The 18,735-nt window shown below is 31.1% G+C and overlaps 5 protein-coding genes across 12 annotated transcripts; 3 read left to right on the top strand and 2 right to left on the bottom strand.

Annotated features, from left to right (window-relative positions):
- Positions 1–936: 936 nt before the first annotated feature.
- LOC139997927 (glycosyltransferase 25 family member) lies at positions 937–4,329 on the top strand. The gene is made up of 10 exons (XM_072022003.1): positions 937–1,326; positions 1,740–1,968; positions 2,116–2,458; positions 2,546–2,665; positions 2,737–2,926; positions 3,053–3,127; positions 3,208–3,265; positions 3,348–3,475; positions 3,608–3,811; positions 3,919–4,329. The coding sequence occupies exons 1-10, from the start codon at positions 1,139–1,141 to the stop codon at positions 4,091–4,093; spliced, it is 1,710 nt and encodes a 569-aa protein (XP_071878104.1). The 5' UTR covers positions 937–1,138; the 3' UTR covers positions 4,094–4,329.
- A 1,029-nt stretch (positions 4,330–5,358) lies between these two features.
- Arp3 (Actin-related protein 3) lies at positions 5,359–8,403 on the top strand. The gene is made up of 6 exons (XM_072022004.1): positions 5,359–6,031; positions 6,413–6,593; positions 6,682–6,996; positions 7,088–7,402; positions 7,494–7,712; positions 7,790–8,403. Exons 1-6 carry the CDS (start codon positions 5,988–5,990, stop codon positions 7,967–7,969), a joined length of 1,254 nt encoding a protein of 417 aa, XP_071878105.1. The 5' UTR covers positions 5,359–5,987; the 3' UTR covers positions 7,970–8,403.
- Positions 7,763–11,746, bottom strand: Nulp1 (Nuclear localized protein 1). Of its 2 annotated transcripts, none has more exons than XM_072022001.1 (9): positions 11,603–11,746; positions 11,349–11,503; positions 10,829–11,190; positions 10,501–10,723; positions 10,159–10,412; positions 9,776–10,085; positions 9,384–9,677; positions 9,123–9,313; positions 7,763–8,990 (listed from the first exon to the last, which is right to left on the bottom strand). In XM_072022001.1, the coding sequence occupies exons 2-9, from the start codon at positions 11,478–11,480 to the stop codon at positions 8,966–8,968; spliced, it is 1,791 nt and encodes a 596-aa protein (XP_071878102.1). In that variant the 5' UTR covers positions 11,481–11,503; positions 11,603–11,746; the 3' UTR covers positions 7,763–8,965. The 2 variants fall into 2 exon arrangements, with proteins under 2 accessions (XP_071878102.1, XP_071878103.1); XM_072022002.1 differs by having other exon boundaries at positions 11,607–11,746.
- Positions 11,747–11,859: 113 nt separating this feature from the next.
- On the top strand, positions 11,860–14,084 carry LOC139997929 (uncharacterized). 2 transcript variants are annotated; one of them, XM_072022006.1, is made up of 6 exons: positions 11,860–12,215; positions 12,392–12,451; positions 12,529–12,651; positions 12,984–13,197; positions 13,293–13,481; positions 13,560–14,084. In XM_072022006.1, exons 1-6 carry the CDS (start codon positions 12,126–12,128, stop codon positions 13,838–13,840), a joined length of 957 nt encoding a protein of 318 aa, XP_071878107.1. In that variant the 5' UTR covers positions 11,860–12,125; the 3' UTR covers positions 13,841–14,084. The 2 variants fall into 2 exon arrangements, with proteins under 2 accessions (XP_071878107.1, XP_071878106.1); XM_072022005.1 differs by having other exon boundaries at positions 13,281–13,481.
- On the bottom strand, positions 13,996–18,684 carry LOC139997924 (uncharacterized). 6 transcript variants are annotated; one of them, XM_072021996.1, is made up of 8 exons: positions 18,209–18,679; positions 17,977–18,134; positions 17,460–17,615; positions 16,397–16,906; positions 16,141–16,313; positions 15,382–16,044; positions 14,806–15,222; positions 13,996–14,723 (listed from the first exon to the last, which is right to left on the bottom strand). In XM_072021996.1, the coding sequence occupies exons 3-8, from the start codon at positions 17,494–17,496 to the stop codon at positions 14,166–14,168; spliced, it is 2,358 nt and encodes a 785-aa protein (XP_071878097.1). In that variant the 5' UTR covers positions 17,497–17,615; positions 17,977–18,134; positions 18,209–18,679; the 3' UTR covers positions 13,996–14,165. The 6 variants fall into 6 exon arrangements, with proteins under 6 accessions (XP_071878097.1, XP_071878096.1, XP_071878099.1 ...); XM_072021995.1 differs by having other exon boundaries at positions 18,215–18,679; XM_072021998.1 differs by having other exon boundaries at positions 14,806–15,192; positions 17,977–18,684.
- Positions 18,685–18,735: the final 51 nt, after the last annotated feature.

The raw sequence follows: 18,735 nt of genomic DNA, 5'->3' as shown, positions 1-18,735 counted from the left end.
AAGAAGAAATCAACATTTTTAACAACTTTTTCCTATTTTCTTTTTCGGCTTTAATTTCTGAAATATTTGCAAAATACTGCTGATATCACTATAGTGTATTTCTACCTATAGTTGTGCGTCTGTGGCAGTGTATGCGCCAGTTAGGTTGCCGGCCGCTGACTGCTTATATTATATGTAAGTCGGGCGAACTTAAAGGTCCCGTGCGCGATTGCATATAGGAGGCTGCAAGAAATGTCTGTTACAATTCAATTAAATATGAATATCATCAATGTATTAAGTTTGGGTTTATGTTAATTTTTTCAATACGGCCGCCTGATGGTAACGCTTGCATTAAATAATAAGTTAATTAAAAGAATAGAAGGCGATTGAATAATTGATATTATTTTGCGAAAAGAATAATTGTTACTGTTTCACGTAAGTGTTGTCGATCGCCACGATGAAAAAATTAACCCAAAACTAGACCAAATACATTGATGATATTTATTTTTAATTGAGTTATAAGTTATAATAGACATTTCTTGCAATCTCACATATGAACATTGTCGCGGGGCCTTTAATCTTGCCGGACCCTCGTTTATAAACAAAAAATAAGCGGCCGGCAACCGGCAATCTAACTGACGCATACACTGCCACAGACGCACAACTATAGGCAGAAATACACTATAGTAATATCGGCAGTATTTTATCAATACCTTGGAAACTAAAGCCGACCACCGGTTATATGTATAGAAAAAAGTTGTTCAAGATGTTGAGCTTTACAACATATTTAAAAATCATCGGATCGAAGTAGGTTTTCTACAAGTTCTCCCACAAATTAATTTCTACATACTTTCTATATTCCTACTTGTAAATTTAAAGTATCGTGAACACGTCTAAGCAATTGTATGTATTTGCTGTGATATCTGTCTTTTACGGATAATCGGATGTGTATAAAAATACAGCAACTCACTGCTTTGCCGACTACATGTTTTTCACGTGGGCACATGTGGGTAGTAAAATTATATCAGAAGAGATGAACTAATCTAATGAATAGCATGGTGAAGACAACGCTTTTAGGAACTGTATCTTTTATTGTATATGTTATTGTGAATAACTAAACAATCAAAGGTAGAAAATATTAATAAATTTCGAAACGGAGATGAAATTAGTGAATTTTTTTTGTGTTACCTTAGTATGTTTTATCCTGTTTATTGAAATTTCTGGGAAAAATTTAAAAAATCCGACAGTTTTAATAACAATTTTAGTACGTAACAAAGCACATACATTACCATATTTCTTAACCTTTTTGGAACAACTGACTTACCCTAAAGAACGAATACATCTCTGGTAAGTATACATATATTCTAACCTTGTTATTCCAGCAAAATTGTTAAACGACAATTGTAAAAATCATAATATATAATTACATACATAAGGGGAGTAGAATTATATTATTGAATTGTGAAATATAATATTGTATAAAGCATTTCAGTTGGATCAAATTTTAAATTAATGGGGAAATATTGCTTAATAGCAATAATGTGTTTGAATGTCATAAATATTTTTAATATCTTTTGATCACTTTATGTAAAATATGTTAATACAGAAGCAATAATTGAAGTTGAAACATACCGATATATCATATTTAAATTCTTTTTAAATATTATAGATGCTTTACTTATTTAATATATATATATATTCCTCAACACTTTTGAATTATTTTTAAGCTGTAACAACTAAGATTACATACTTTGTTGAAGGATATGTAGTGATAATAATATTGATAACTCAATCGAAATATTATCAGCATGGCTAAAAAATGAAAGGAGCAAGTATCATGGAGTTGAAATAAATTTTGATGAAAAATCGAACGGATTCGAGGACGAAAATGAAATTGCCCATTGGTCACCACAAAGATTTTTACATGTGATAAATTTACGCGAAGAGGCACTTCATGCTGGAAGAAATATTTGGGCAGATTTCATTTGGGTAAAAACTCATTTTTTCATTTTTATTAAATTTTGATATGGTTTTACAATTTTCAATTATTGAGCAACGCTTTTAAAAAAAATTACCTTTTTGATTGTCTAGTATAAATCTCTCTCTCTCTCCTCCTCTCTTTATATTCAATTTTAGATGCTCGATGCAGATGTTTTTCTAACAAACCCGAATACTCTTAACGAATTAATCTTAAAAAACGAAACTGTAGTTGCCCCGTTATTGAAGTCTGATGGCTTATATAGCAATTTTTGGGCTGGAATGACTAGTGATTTCTACTATTTACGAACAGAAAAGTATGAACCTATCTTATTTCGGGAAATAAAAGGATGTTTCAACGTGCCTATGATTCATAGCGCCGTCCTTATAGATTTAAGAAAACATATTTCGGATCTTTTAACATATGATCCAAAAAATTTAAATCAGTACAGCGGTCCTATCGACGACATTATAACTTTTGCCGTCGGTGCTAATAATTCTGGTAAACTAATGCTTAAGTTTTTATAAAATTTTCTCATTTTTGGGACGCTTACCACAAGTAATCTTTCCTTCCTCCTATTTATACTAGATATACCATTATTTATTTGTAACGATAATATTTATGGCTTCATCATGGTTCCGTTGGAAGAAGAAGAAACGGTCACTGAAGATCTACAAAGATTGACCAATATTAAGACAGAAATATTATGTAAGTTAAACCAATCGTGAAAAAGGAAACTGAATTATACCTTACATCGTGAAATTTTTATTTTTTCTCAGCCGACAATAATTATCTTCCATTGTCAATGCACCTCGAGCGATTTGTACAATATCCTACCGAGGATACGTTGCAAGTGGACAATATTTATATGATAAACCTTTTAAGAAGACCAGAAAGACGCGAACGAATGCACAAACTTTTTAAAGAACTTGGAATTCGAGTAGAAACACATGATGCTGTTGACGGTAGGTAAGTCGTGAACACGTTAGTAAATCTACATATTAATAATGATTGAAAGTCGTCGGTTTTCAATACCATTCAATACCATATAATATAAATAACTTTATATTATAATTTACGCGTTTGTCTATTCAGGGCATTAAACCAGTCTGTTCTTGAGAAATTGGGAATAGAGATAATGATAGGATACACTGATCCTTATCATAATCGGTAAGTTACAATGAAAAATAAGGTATTAAAAATACCTTGAAACTAATATAAACAATTAATGATAAGGAAAATAATTATAGACCAATGACTATGGGTGAAATTGGTTGTTTTTTAAGCCATTACAATATCTGGAATAAGGTAATTGCACATCAAATTTGTGTAATCAAGTTATTAAATTAGTACGCTAAAATTATATTAAACAATTGGAAAATTATATTAGGTAATAGAAAATGGCTTTAAAAGTATTATTGTCTTAGAAGACGATGTTCGTTTTGAACCGTTCTTCCGTCAAAAAGTAAATTACATTTTAAGAGAATTGAAAGATCTTCAATTTGAGTGGGATTTGGTGTAAGTATTTAATATATAGAAAATTTCTTTAATATCAAACTTAACTATAAAATTTGATTTGATTAAATATGAAATTTTATTATATTACTATTTATTTATACTATTTATTTATACTATTTTATTATATATTAGTTATCTGGGAAGGAAAAGATTAGCAGAAAATGCCGAATCTTGGATCGATGGATCAAAATATTTGGTACATGCTGGTTACAGTTACTGGACATTAGGATATATTTTATCTACAAGTGGTGCAAAAAAACTAATAGAAGCAATGCCGTTAAAACAATTATTACCCGTTGATGAATATCTTCCTATATTATCTGATGTTCATCCTAGGTAAAAGAAGGGAAACTTAATAAAATATTTTCTCATGCTCCTTTCTTAAATAGGTCTTTTGTAATACTTTAATCGTATTTTACTATTATTATTCTTTCTATATATAGGGATGATTGGAAAGTACATTATACAAAACGAAATTTAATATTACTTTCCGCAAATCCTTTATTAATTTATCCGACGCATTACACTGGCGAACAAGGATACATCAGCGATACAGAAAATTCTACGACTATATTTAATGACCAAAATATAAATAAATCGAAACGCGAAGATCTATGAATACCATAAACATTGTCATAAACAAATAGATATAAGAAATATTTAAGTAGCCTCTTCGTGCTTTAGCAAAAGCATTTTTACTACATTGCATTTATACTACAAGAATATTCTTTGTCCAGAAAGTGATACATATAATGTGAGATTCAAATAATATTTTGTATTTCTTTTTTATGTAATTTGCTTGTATTTATATATTGATACTACATATATGTTATAATACATAGTGTATATGTATATTTCAGTGTATGTATTCATACACATATTTTCTTTTTTTACATCCAATACCTCTTTTTCCAGCAATAAATATTCTTCTTTATTTGCAATATTAAATAAGAATGGGCGATTCTTTTAATTGTATTACATTGCAATTTATCATTAATTGAATAAAATTATCATTATGTAACAATTAGCCATTCAATATAATCACTAATATTGAAAATATACGTGTATTTAACATCTGTCTAAATAATTATTGTGGATTTGAAGTCCATGATAAATATATGTACACACATTATAGCATACATGTAAATATGCAAGTCGCATGAACTCTATCCATTTGGAATATTTTTGTTGTTTCAAACAATAAGCAGAAATGTTCCTAATAAAAATTATAGAATTTCAAGGAATATATAATATGATAATCGTGGTTTCTTGACAAATGGATGCATAGAGGAGACGCGTAGGTTATTTTTGTTTTTTTGTATGGAATCATATATTTTTTAATATATTAGTCAATCCATCTCAAAATGCAATCCATCAAAAAGTATTAGTTTAGTAGATATTTTAATTTGTCATATTTAACATATAAGAGACAAGGAAACACATGAAAACTAATAGTTTTTCAACATATGTAAATAGGTTAGTCATTTTTTGTAGAAAACGCCGAGATTGGTCAATTAACGTATTAAAAACCATATGATTCCATTTTAAAAAACAAAAATGACTTTTGACCTGTATGCATCCACTTATCAAGAAACCGCTAACTACCACAATATTATGTATTCCTTTAAATCCTATATCTTTATATTTTTACGAACTGTTTGCAATAACGAAGATATTTCAGGTAGACAGAATGCGTGAGCACATTATATATACACGCATCAATATATCGTTTAAAATTTCTCTTGGGGTCAAGAGATGGAGTATGCAGGGGTTAATTGTCCCTTATTTTATCCAACGGAAAAGTCTTTTTGGAATTTCGTCTTCTTTTCTCTCATTTTCTTCTTTTTTCAAAATCTTCTTTTTTCTCATTTTCAAATTTTCTCTTTTTCCATTCTCATTCTCTCTTACTCGTACCAACACCATATGGTCACCCACTACGAGTCAGTTAACTATGTGCTCAACTCGCAGGCTTGCTTTGACTTCGCTGCTAGTTCTTATGGGTATCACCCGGTAGTTCCTGCGTGGCTAAGCCCATTGACGAATAAAACCAATCATATATTACAATACGTAATAAATTCTTTAAAAACACCGGTGCGCCAGCCAAGAATCGAATCCGGAACCTTTTGGTAGTAACCGGCTAGACTGCGTACTTCGATACTAGTTCGCCTCGGATCAATATATAATACATTATTTCGTTAAATATACAAGATTGTTTGTTAATTATAATATTCGTTTGTCTTAAAAAAACAAATTTAAACCAAGATATATGTAATAGACTTTACGATAAAATCAGTTATTTGTAGATATTGTGATAATCTTCCCTATAAATTCCCATTTTTGACAGTCTATCAAAGAAAATTTCGCTCAATGAACACGCCGCTTAAAGTGCGCTTCTGCTTTATCTGTAAAGTGAGGTGTGGTTAATTGGAACGGATGAGTGTTCAGTTTGTATTCTAGTGAAGATATTTTTCTTTCAAATAAAAGAAAAACCGATCGAAACGAAAAGGGCACAATGCTTGGTCGTCTACCTGCATGTGTAATCGATGTGGGTACGGGGTAGGTAATTTAAAAAATTAATCTCAACTAAAATAAATGAGCTCAAGCGTGACTTGATGACACATGTCATTCCACGTATTAAATAAATTATACTAAAAAAAATGTAACATAATTAACTATTTCTTTTTCTGTCTTATTAATTGATAGTTAGTTGTTAGAAACACAGCTACTAATATTCGTTATTTACATTCAATAATAACAAGCTATAAATTTACATTAGTAAAGCTACTATTTCTAACAAAATTTGAATTCAATATGTATGTACATATATAGTAATTAATGAAACAAACATGTACTAGTAGTAGAGTAATTATATATTTTGTTTATTTATTCTACCAAAAAGAAAAAAGCATTTTCTCATTATTATTTGTAACTTTACAGGTATACAAAGCTAGGCTTTGCAGGCAATAAGGAACCTCAGCTTATAATTCCTTCTGCAATTGCTATTAAAGAAACTGCAAAGGTTGGAGATAATAATGCCAGAAGGGTTACTAAAGGAGTCGAAGATTTGGATGCTTATATTGGAGATGAAGCTTTTGAAGCTACTGGTTATTCTGTGAAAGTATGTAGATAGATCAGTATGCGGTTATATTTTTATTGGAATACATATTTTTCAAATTATCTTATAATTTATGTTCAATTTTGTTTAGTACCCAGTTAGACATGGATTAGTGGAAGACTGGGATTTAATGGAAAAATTCCTACAGCAATGTATTTTTAAATATCTTAGGGCAGAACCTGAAGATCATTACTTTTTACTCACAGAACCACCATTAAATACTCCAGAGAATCGGGAATATACAGCAGAGATAATGTTTGAATCATTTAATGTGCCAGGTCTTTATATTGCTGTTCAAGCAGTATTAGCATTAGCTGCCTCTTGGACAGCTAAAACAATAGAGGATAGGACATTAACGGGTGTTGTTGTTGATAGTGGAGATGGCGTAACTCACGTAATACCAGTGGTATGTGTGAAAGGAGAATATAAAATTATAAAATGAACATACAACATAGATTGTAACCTATTGCAACTAACAAATTTATTTTGTCATTTAGGCAGAAGGTTTTGTTATAGGAAGTTGTATAAAGCATATTCCTATTGCTGGTCGTGATATTACATATTTCATTCAAAGTTTGTTACGAGAACGTGAAATTGGAATTCCACCTGAACAATCATTAGAAACAGCTAAAGCAATAAAAGAAAAGTATTGCTATATATGTCCTGATATTTCAAAAGAATTTGCTAAATACGATAGTGATCCTACTAAAATAAAAAAATATGAAGGTGTCAATAGTATCACAAAGCAACCATTTGTAGTAGATGTTGGATATGAAAGGTTTCTTGGACCAGAGATATTCTTTCATCCTGAGGTATGTCTATTTAAATTTAAGCATATAAATTCAGTTACAAAACATGAAAGGTTTGTTATATGTACATTTTATTTTATTATCACATTTTTAGTTTTCTAATCCAGATTTCACGACACCACTAAGCGAAATCGTAGATGATGTAATTCAAAATTGTCCAATAGACGTTAGAAGACCATTATATAGTAATATTGTATTATCGGGTGGTTCTACGATGTTCAAGGACTTTGGTAGACGATTACAACGTGATATAAAACGAATTGTCGATGCACGCCTCAAACTTAGCGAAACATTAAGTGGAAGTCTCATTACGGTAATATGTATTTTTATATATTTCAATATGAAAAAAGAAGAAGAGTAACCTAATATTTATGTTTAATTTTATTTTAGCCAAAACCTATAGATGTTCATGTTATATCGCATCACAAACAACGTTGGGCAGTATGGTACGGAGGTGCGTTATTAGCTAGCGATCCAGAATTTTATACAGTTTGTCATACCAAAAAAGCTTATCAAGAATATGGACCTGGAATTTGTCGTTATAATCCCGTATTCCATAGTATGGTATAAAATAAATAAGAATACAAGTGGCATTAAAAGGAATTACATTATTATGGACCAATGGTCCCTCTGAACGCTAAATGATCTATCAACAATTTGATGAATTTCTAATTTTTTATCTTAAATGATGATGTATTTGATTAGATGGAATGGGTGTTTTTATTACATAATTGCTAACTGAAATAATTACAGAGGAACGCCCAGTATTGCACTAGTAAACGCACACAAAAATGTTTTTATGCTCATTAATTATTACAATAATATATGACGATATTTATATGTAATAAAGATACAGAGAAAGTCTCTCAAAAAGATGAAGGTAACACTGCATTAGAAACAATGACTAGAAATAGTTAATAAAAATGATAATACAAGATAATTGTATAGATCTGTACATAACATAAGACAACTTGAAAATAATAATTCTTTTTTAATGAATTACATTGACAGAGTATATACTTTATATTATCCTATATATAATGAGCTCATATATCAACAAAATATAATGATAATTGACAAATAACACTTTGATACAAGTATTTCAACAATATGATTTATGTATGTATATATATATATATATTTATTCCTTTTTATTATTTAAAACTTCGCAAATATTGGGTATGTAATAATTGCATCAAAAGTTCCAAAATATTACAATAGATAATATACAACCTCATACTACATATGAATATAGAAATACAATCAGAGTATATCAAGCTTCAAGTACGTATAATAAAATATTATACAATTACGATAGTGATAATGATAATAATGGAAGTAGTTATAATAATAGAAAAGGACTATAATTTTTGCAGTGTTCATTACTAAATATTATATATATTACCTGCCATGAAATGTATGTTATTTTCATAAAAATAGCTGTTGTTTGAAAAATATTTATACACATATTAACTTCATTTTTATGTTATTTAATTGAAAGCAAACTTCCTGTGCTCTGACTTGTTATTCCACGATATAATCAGTAATCAATAGTTGAAATCAATTTTAAGTTTCTTCATCATTATCATGGCTAAAAATTGTACACAACATTATATATTGTAATAATTATCCGCTTATGTTAATTTAAACATTATTACTGTTCTTGTTGTTATTACTTCTATTGCTATCACTATTACTAAAACTAATACTATTAGATACTTACGATAAATTTGTATTTTCAAGAACATCAGCAACATCTCTACCAATATCCCTGGATATATATGAAAGAAAGAGAGATAAAAAGCCAGCATTGTTTCCGTTTGATCTTGTACTTGTGGCAGGTCGTCTGTAAATATCAATACTATCCACAGGTGGTAGAGGATCATGCGAGAGGATAAAACCATTCATTTGTATCTAGTATTTCATATAAGAATGTAGTACAGATAAAAAAAATTTAAAAATTACAATATCAAAGTACTTATACCTCGTGAATGTTCACACTGATATTTTTTATATCAGACAATATAATATGTCGCAAAACACTTTTTGGTAATTTCCCTTGGTAACGTTTTCTCCGTTTTTCCTCACAATACTTTACATAATCATCTTGTGAATTAACACGACTTAGTACAGCGTGTACATTTTCACGTAGCCATGGTAAAAGATCTACATCTTTCCATAGAAGAAAGTTACGACCAACATATAAAGTTTGTAGCTTCTCTAGAGATGGTGAAGTCGAAAGTGCTGCTTTAGAGTTAAAGAAATCATAGGATCGTACCTGCAAAACAATTTCGTATGATAATTTCTGATTTTTCTTTAATTTCATACAAAAATTTATTGAAATATTTGCTTATTACTATAATAATATGAAAATACCATTTCATCAGATTGTATCCCACATTCTTCTAGTAACTGCATCAATATACCCGGGAACATTATTAAAGCATTTTGTAAAAGTTCGTTAGCAATACTTGTGTTGCCTAAACGGAAATGGGCTAAAGCTAAACTGTACGCTATATTTGGCAACTGTGTTAGGTTTCTTGTACTATCCCAAAGATTGCAAAATTCTATAAACCATTCGTATTCCTTTGCTCTTAAAGCATAGAAATCAAGACAAAGAACCACAGCTAATGGATCACCTTCTGGATCAAGTGACAGAAGTAATTTACAAAACTCCAAGCTTGTTCTGAAATATAAATAAATTTGAAGAAAATTAAAGAAAGCGTTATTAGAGGTTTAAAGAAGTTCTGTCTTTTTACCTGTAACATGCACGTCCACCAAGAAAATTAATATGTTTAAATAAAGTTATAAATAAAGCGCGATTTTGCTGTTTCCTGTAATCTAGTCTACAATGAGCAGTTGTATAATTGAACAGTGGGTGAAAAGCACATTCTAAGCAGTACAGAGCTCGTTCCGTCAATTGTGCAGCCATTGCTAAATCTTCATTGTGTCTACACAGATCGGCTAATTGTAATAATGCATCTACGTGATAAGAATGCACATTGATTATACCCTAAAACAAGACATAAAAATTTTATTTATTTCAAGTATTTTTTATGTATTCATAATAAATATAGCATTTAAATTGAAACATAACATACAAGGATATTTTCATGATTTGAGTTTTCAACAGCTTGTAAAAATTTTTGCTGTACTTGTCTGTATGTTGGATCGTGTTCAAACACAAAGTATTGAACATTATTGGTTGCTTTTATAGTACGATCCACAGCCATTGAAAGGCCAAATTTATTAATTGGTGGCCAATTATGTCTAGCAGAAACCAACCAGGTTTTCCTTGAATAGTTCACACGTAATCTATGTTTCCTATTTTGTTATTATATTATATTATTACTTATTATTATATTATATTATAATTACACTATTTATCTTATATCTATTTACATAACACACGTTTCTTTAAAAACATACTTGTGTTCCGCTTGCACTGTTTTGCTACCAAACATTCTCTTCAGTTCATTATATGAATTTAAGTGCTTATGTTGCACTAACAAAATATTCTCTTTAGACTTTTGTTGGTTCCACTGAAAATTATCTGTACTTTGAAAGCTACAACTTGGAATTGGTTCCCCAAGTAATTTATTCACTTCCCTCACTGTTCTTTCAATTTCATCTATATTTTCTTCTTTCGATTCAACAATTTGAGCTTTACAACCTTCTAATTTTTTTCGTCTTCTCTTTTTTTTCTTGCGCTTGGTTTCATCAATACTATTTTCATCCGCTGCTTGTTCTTCTTTATTTTCTTCCTCATTAATTTCAGAATTTTGATTCAACTAAAAGAAAGGAAAATAAATTTCATAGTAACATTAAATAATATAATAAATATTTAAAAAATTAAGAAAAAATTTGATTACAATATCATTTAAATGATAATGATATAAAATGGAAATCCTAAACAGAAAGATACTTATTAAAGTATTTGGACACATACTACATCAAAGAAGTTGAATGCCTTTGATTTAATGTCGCCAATTATTGAGTTTTCCATCTCACTCTCATTTTCACTATTCTTCTCGAATAACACATCACTTCCATATACTTTTTTTATATGCCGTGTAGACATTTTGAATAGAATTAATTGTTAACCTAAAAGTAGACAAATCGAGGTAAAAGCTGTTCAAACTAAATTAGAATTTCTGTGAATTTTAAGAATCAAGTAAATCGTGATTGTTAATTCCCTCTTACCTACCAAAAATTCTCGTTACAATCTGAACTTGTCCTGACTCCTCACTTAACAATTTTTCCCTTCAAGTCTAAGCATAACTACTATAAATGTATCGAAATGAACTCACTATCTTTACTGCAAGCTTGTCAGTCACGTTTGCGTCACGCTATGCATCACGCTACATTTATAATAGCTCTAAAATCACTAAAATCACAAACAAGTTCTGCCAACAGTCGTGTGATTTTAAAAGTTACTGAATTGTCAGATAGAAGTCGAAAAGTGAAAATGACATATGCGTGGTCATTTTGTATTGGTCTTCATTAGCCACGTGTGTGCGAACATATTTATTAAAAATTTGTTCATTACTAATAATATGAAATTTTGTATCATTCAGTTGACAGATCGAAAAATATTTTACTGTTTTAATATGTGATATTAAATTTTCTCAATTTTCTAACAATATGTTCTTTACCAGAAGGTGACGCCACAAAAAATCACAAATACCAGACGTTTGTGTGTGATTAATTTTTTTCCAGTACCAAAATGAATTTAAAGAAAGTTAAAAGTAGATTAAAAGACGAAAAGCTAGATCTTAGCTTATGCGACCTTAAAGAAGTGCCTATTCGAGAAATTGTACGTTCAAAAACTTATACATACATATTTTACCTAATCTGACAAATGTCAGATAAATTGTTAAATCTTATTCATATATTTTATTTAATAACTTTATATCGTTTTACGGTATAAAACGTACATCACTGTATACATTAAATTAAAGTATTAAAATATGTGTGTCTTATATTTCTCAGGCAACTATTAAAAAAGCAACACATTTGGATTTATCAAATAATCTTTTAACTTCTTTATCTGTAAGTTTTTTAATTTTGTTATTTTCACTTAGTGTAATATTACTTTTTAAAGTAATTTTATTAATAATTTATTTCAGAGTACTTTTGTTGACCTTAAGCAAATAGTCGTACTAGATCTTAGTAGAAACATGTTGACAGAAATCCCTGAAAATTTTGGAGAACTAAGGCGACTGAAACATTTAGATCTTTATGCGAATCAAGTAAATCAAAAATATTACATTTTAAATTTTTTAAATAAATCTAGATCATGTAAATAATAAGAGATTTGAGGCTTTCATAGCCTGAATTGTCACACTTGAGACTGTTCCATATACATTGTTTGAAGCTTTTGAATAAAAGCAGTGACAAAAGAAATTTCTTTCTCTGAAACTCAGTTTCAGTTTTTAGACCCTGGAGAAACTAACTAACAATGCTATCAAAACATTGGAAAGAAATTCTTTCAGAACATGCCTTTTATCTGAAAGACTAGAACAGTGTTAAACTGTGTTACAACAATGTTAAGCATATAAATAATAGCAGAATGATCTTACAGATAAGCAGATTACCACTTAGTTTAAGCGAATTAAAAAGTTTAAGATGGTTAGATTTAAAGGAAAATCCTTTAACTCCTGCTGTGGCTAGTGTTGCTGGTCCTTGTAGTAATTTGAGTGAATGCCAAGCTTGTGCTCGTAACATTGTCACTTATTTGTCAAGTGTGAAACTTACTATCGAAGAAGAAAAATTACGGAGATTAAATGCCATTACAGGTAATGTCCAAAATTAAAATAATACCAGTCTTTTAAAATAGCTTCTACATATTAGACACTGTTAACACATTTATTTATAGCAGATATGGAAACAGGTACTGTTTCGACAAAAAAAGGAGGGAGGAAAAAGAAGAAGAAGATATTGGATAAGAATAATAAGCAAAATTTAGATGAAAATGGATCTAATCAGTCGAGCGAGGTATCGTTAATAGATGAAGACAAAATAGAACCTCTGATAATCACGCACAATAGAAACCAAGCTAATAAAAGATATGGAACTAAAGGTAATGTACCAAGATGTGTTGTATCGAACAATTTAGAAATGCAAATAGTATTTTATAATATTTTGATTGATGTTCTAGGAAATGCACATCGATTTTTTATGTCCATGATCTCATGGCTTTTTCTGTTTGGTTCAGCACTCATACTGATGATTGTGATTCTTCCATTGTATTCGAAACAGTCGGAATTGTTTATAGATTACATAGAATCTAAGACAGGTATACATTTAAAAGTATTTCAGAAATATAGTACCGATGCATTTGACTCTTTTATACAAGCCATGATTAATATTTGCGATAATTTATACCATGCATATGAGAAAAATTTTAAAACAGAGATGGACATTCCAGCGAATAAATAAGCGTTTTATAAGATAAACCGATATGATCAAATGTATTGGGCATAATTACTTTTTAAAGTGCAACTTAAAATAACGAATGAAATCTATCATCGTTGAAACTTACAAATTCGATCGTGTATCCGAATATTTACGGTACGTCATATTGGGATTACATATGCAAGTTAAAGAATGTTATTTATTTTAAAAAATAAAAGATTCTTATTAATACACATATATTGAAATATACTACTTACTTTTAAATATACTAACGTATTATTTCTTTGGTCATATATTTGAATACGTGAACTGTAAATACACGTTTCTTTTCGAATTATTTTTTTTTTTGCTACACATATTTTGTGAGATTTGTTTTATTTAATAATATCGACGATGTTGTCCTAGAGGGTGCTTTGCCAAGAGAGTTTTCCATTCTACTAATCAATTTTTGAAAGGTATTCATTCTCGAAGAATTGTGTTGTTCGCCAAAGTCATCCGATGAATCCTCTGTCTCGTTTAAAACTCGACCATTCGTTTCGGTGACCGTTGAATCAACCGTTTTTGATCTTTTCCCGCTAACAAATCGATTCCACGATTTTTTTTCGGGACTGATTTGCGATCTTGTTGCGTTTTCGTTATCTCTGTTATGTAGAACTTCCTTTTGTCGTGCCGTAAACTCTGCGAGTATAGCAACGTCGTCATACAAATCGTCAATTTGTTGATCAACAGGAAGACATCTAGGATAATGCGATTCGGGTCGTGGCATCTTATAATGCTCGTTATCTTCGAATGATTGTTGCGAGACGTCTAAGTTCTCGCAGAAAGCAGGCCGATCAGCATCCGTGCGAACGAGATTGTGAAAGAGATTTGATTTCTTTGTAATTTGCTGTAAATTCATTGAACATGTCTTTAAAAACAATGCTATCGGAGCAAGCGACATCAAAGGAGAAAAAATAAAACGGAAAGATCAAGAGATAGAGAATTCTTACTTGATGTGATTTATCGCGATACGCGACGTCATCATAAAATTCATCCGCATCGGTTACATTTTCGACTACCGGTGGTTTCACATAGATCGGCCTGGGAGGAGGTGGACAAGTATACTCTGATTGTCCTTCCTCGAAACGGTTAATTTCTTGCTCAACATTTATTAACTCAGATACGTCATCGTAGTAACTCGATGATTCGTGATTGTTTGCCAATGACGATGAAAGTTGCGAGAGCGGCGCCGACGGTCGCGATGGAGAGGTCGCAGTTTTATACTTGGTCTTTTTCTCAATTTTTCTCGGAGATTCCTTTTTACTTCTCACTCTGTCCAAAAACGATTTCTTTTGCGGTGACTTTGCCGATTCCTCCACTTTCTCCGTTGTTCGAACCTTGATCGATTTTGAGTTGCGAATTACAGTCTGTATATGGAAGATGATGTAATTATGAAATGCATACATAAATATAATATAAAAATGTAGATGATAGAGTAAGAAAAAAAAAAAGGAACGAGTAACAGAGCAGGTAAGAATAAAAGAACGAATAAAGAAATAAATTTGTGCGAAATATACTATAATCACCTCGCCGTGATCGTACGATAGAAATTTACTTTGTTCGTCTACAACTTTATCTTTCAACGCTGTAATGTTATCGATGGTATCGTCATACGTTAATTCGTTTCGCGAGCTAATTGATTTTTTCGTAACAATTTCGACATTTCCTTTTTTCCCTTTTTCATCAGATTCATTTTTGTTTTTGATGTTTGCGTATTGTATCGTCTCTCTAAAATCTTCGATTTTATGGTAAATGTCATCTTCCTCTTCGTCAGGAAGTTCGTAAGACGAATGTTGAGGGGACGGGATTGGTAATTTTCGGGAGATTCGAGCTGGTAACGGAGGAGGAGTTGAGGAATGCGGGCGAGAAGAAATAGAAACAATAGCTTCGGAAGGGCCAGTGGCAGGCGAAGGAATAGAAAGATTGGCCGATTCGTGAGAATCATCCAGTCCTTTTCCTTCATTAGTATCTTCATTAGATCGATCAACGATTGGATCGGTCGAAGATTTATCGGGAAGATCTTGCCTGCAACTCGAGTCTTCTTGGTCATTCGGTTGCTTGGTAGCACCATTTGCGACCATGTTCGTGTCCATTTGTTTCGTTGTCTCTTTATAATCGTTCTTCTCGCCTCCTAATTCACAAATTTTCGTTACCCATTGTTCCATATCCTTCCGAGTTTTTGCAGAAAACTGAAATAACGTTGAACTTTACATTTAATTTATTAACCTTTTCATTTATTTCCATTTCTATATCTATAGTATATTTTATGAGAAATATTTGAGTACCTGGAAAGTTCTATTACCAGGACGGAAAATCTCAAAAGTAGATTCGCTTCGACGTTGGTCTCGAGGAATCGCATTTGGAGCAGCTCGTGCCATGTAGCCCTGAATTGGTAAAATCGTGCACGGCCGATTGTCACGATCGTTTCCGTAAATTAATAGATGCAATCCAACCAAACCTATCGCATTTGCATGTAAATTGCTCCGTTACGTGCAGTGTTTTGATCACATCGATATCGATCATCGAGAAAATTCAACTTACCAACCCAACAAGCTCGATATTGTTCGAAAACGAACAACTTCTTTCCTTCCTTCCTATAAAGAGGGCCACACATCTTACATTTACTTTTCGTTTCCGTTGCTGAGAAATTCGCGTAAATGTCCATCAGCGTATTTTCAACCTCTTCTCCTTTATTTTGAATATTATCGATCGTTTCATGAGTCGAGAGTACAATAGTATTATTCGTCGATTCAACACCCTGAAAGGTCTCGTAATAATCTTGTTGTTGCTGTGGCTTTTGCATCTCATGGTATTCCTCTGCTCCTACGTATTCTTGAAGCTCGGTTTCCGTTTTCAATGTAGCTGCCATCAAACCTTTCGATCCAGTTGCGTTCATATTTAAATACGGTTCTGGAGATGCCGATCTTCCGATTCTCTCTATTACGAACATCGTCAGCGTATCTTTCGAACGTACCAATAGATTGTCTCGAATGTTCTCTAATTTCAATGGGAGTTTTACATCGTGGAGACATTCCAAAAATTGCACTACATCTATCGTGAATAAATATACGTATGTAGTTTCATGTCGATCCGATCGATATTGATTAAAACGATTACAGTAATATATATATATATTACTGTATATATATACTATACTGTGTATATATATATATACTGTATATATATAGTATATATATAGTATACATATACAGTATAGTATATATATATAGTATACATATACAGTATAGTATATATATAGTATACATATACAGTATAGTATATATATACACAGTATAGTATATATATAGTATACATATACAGTATAGTATATATATATAGTATACATATACAGTATAGTATATATATACACAGTATAGTATATATATAGTATACATATACAGTATAGTATATATATAGTATACATATACAGTATAGTATATATATACACAGTATAGTATATATATATAGTATACATATACAGTATAGTACATATATACACAGTATATATATATATATATATATATATATATATATATATATATATATATATATATATATATATATATATATATATATATGTGACGTCTGCTAACATTTCATTTACCTCGAAGAATAGCAGTAAGCTCCGCGTTGAGCCCCATCGTAATTTCGTTGCTTATTCGACTTTCCTGTCTTTCTCGGATAAAAAGATATGTTTCTTAGCAACGATTTCGCATCGATCCTTTCAGTATATATAATAGTTATCGAACCATCACTCCTACTGCAATTCATCAGGAAATGTGGTTAAATAAGATAAGCGATAAGAAAGGAAGAATGAATAATAATTTTGTGTCATGTTCAACGGAATTTGCTTTCATTAATTATGATTTCGAGTTTGACATTTTTGTAGCATAGGACTTCTGATCGATTCGATCTGATTCGATATGATTTGCCGTACCTTCTCCCTTTTAAAGGACTAGTGACGTTAATCCCAATGTCATTGATCGAGCAAACGAACCAACATCGTTCAATGACGTTCTTAAACATTTACGTTTGTTCTAACATTCGAATAAAATACAAATGATAAGCAAATTCTGAGTCATGATTATCGTATGACGGTATCGATGGTCAAACAATCTCACCTGTAAGTTCTTTGCTGTGTCTACTGTCGTATTTTAAATCGTTTCAAATCGTCGTATCGAGGAACGGTTGATATTTATCTGACTTTGCTTCATTTTTCGCGATAAACATTGCGCATGATTCTCTTAAGTTTTCTCACTTCTGCTGCTCGACTCGATCGCTATTATCAATCGATAATTTTATTGTCCAAACGAAATCTTTTTAAAGAGTATCTTCTAGATGCAGAAAACGTACAATTACCTCTCGATGTAAGCTCGTTAAGATTCAACGAGCTGAACTGCACGTGGGAGCAACCGAAGGCGGCTCCCGCAAAGACTGTCTCGTTGACTGTCGCTGTCGTTCGTTAACGCTACTCGCTGGAATCTTTCCTCCCTCTCTTTCTTTTACTCTCGTTCTGTCATACATATATACATACAATGTTCCTCTGAACGATTGACTCACTCTATTTCAACCGTTCCCTTTTGCTGTAATAACTTTCTGTCTTCGTCACGTTTTATTCTCCTCGCTTCGTGCTTTCCTTTTCTCGATCGTGACTTGACGCAGCGCGATATGTTTTAATTGATCATTCCAATTGGCAGAGTAAGAAAACCAGTGAGAAACAAACATAGCCACTCGCATAGCATACTCTACGACGTGTTCTTTTCTTTCTCTATGAATTTCGACCAATTTCGTGACGTAAAATGCTTCGATTCGATATTACTTTATTTTACTGATAAATTTAGAACCAGTACAAAGAAGGGTATAGAGGAAAAATTTGATTC

Source organism: Bombus fervidus, chromosome 2 (assembly GCF_041682495.2).
Source record: "Bombus fervidus isolate BK054 chromosome 2, iyBomFerv1, whole genome shotgun sequence".
NCBI classification, from domain to species: Eukaryota; Metazoa; Arthropoda; class Insecta; order Hymenoptera; family Apidae; genus Bombus; species Bombus fervidus.
This window is presented reverse-complemented; position numbering and strand designations above follow the sequence as displayed.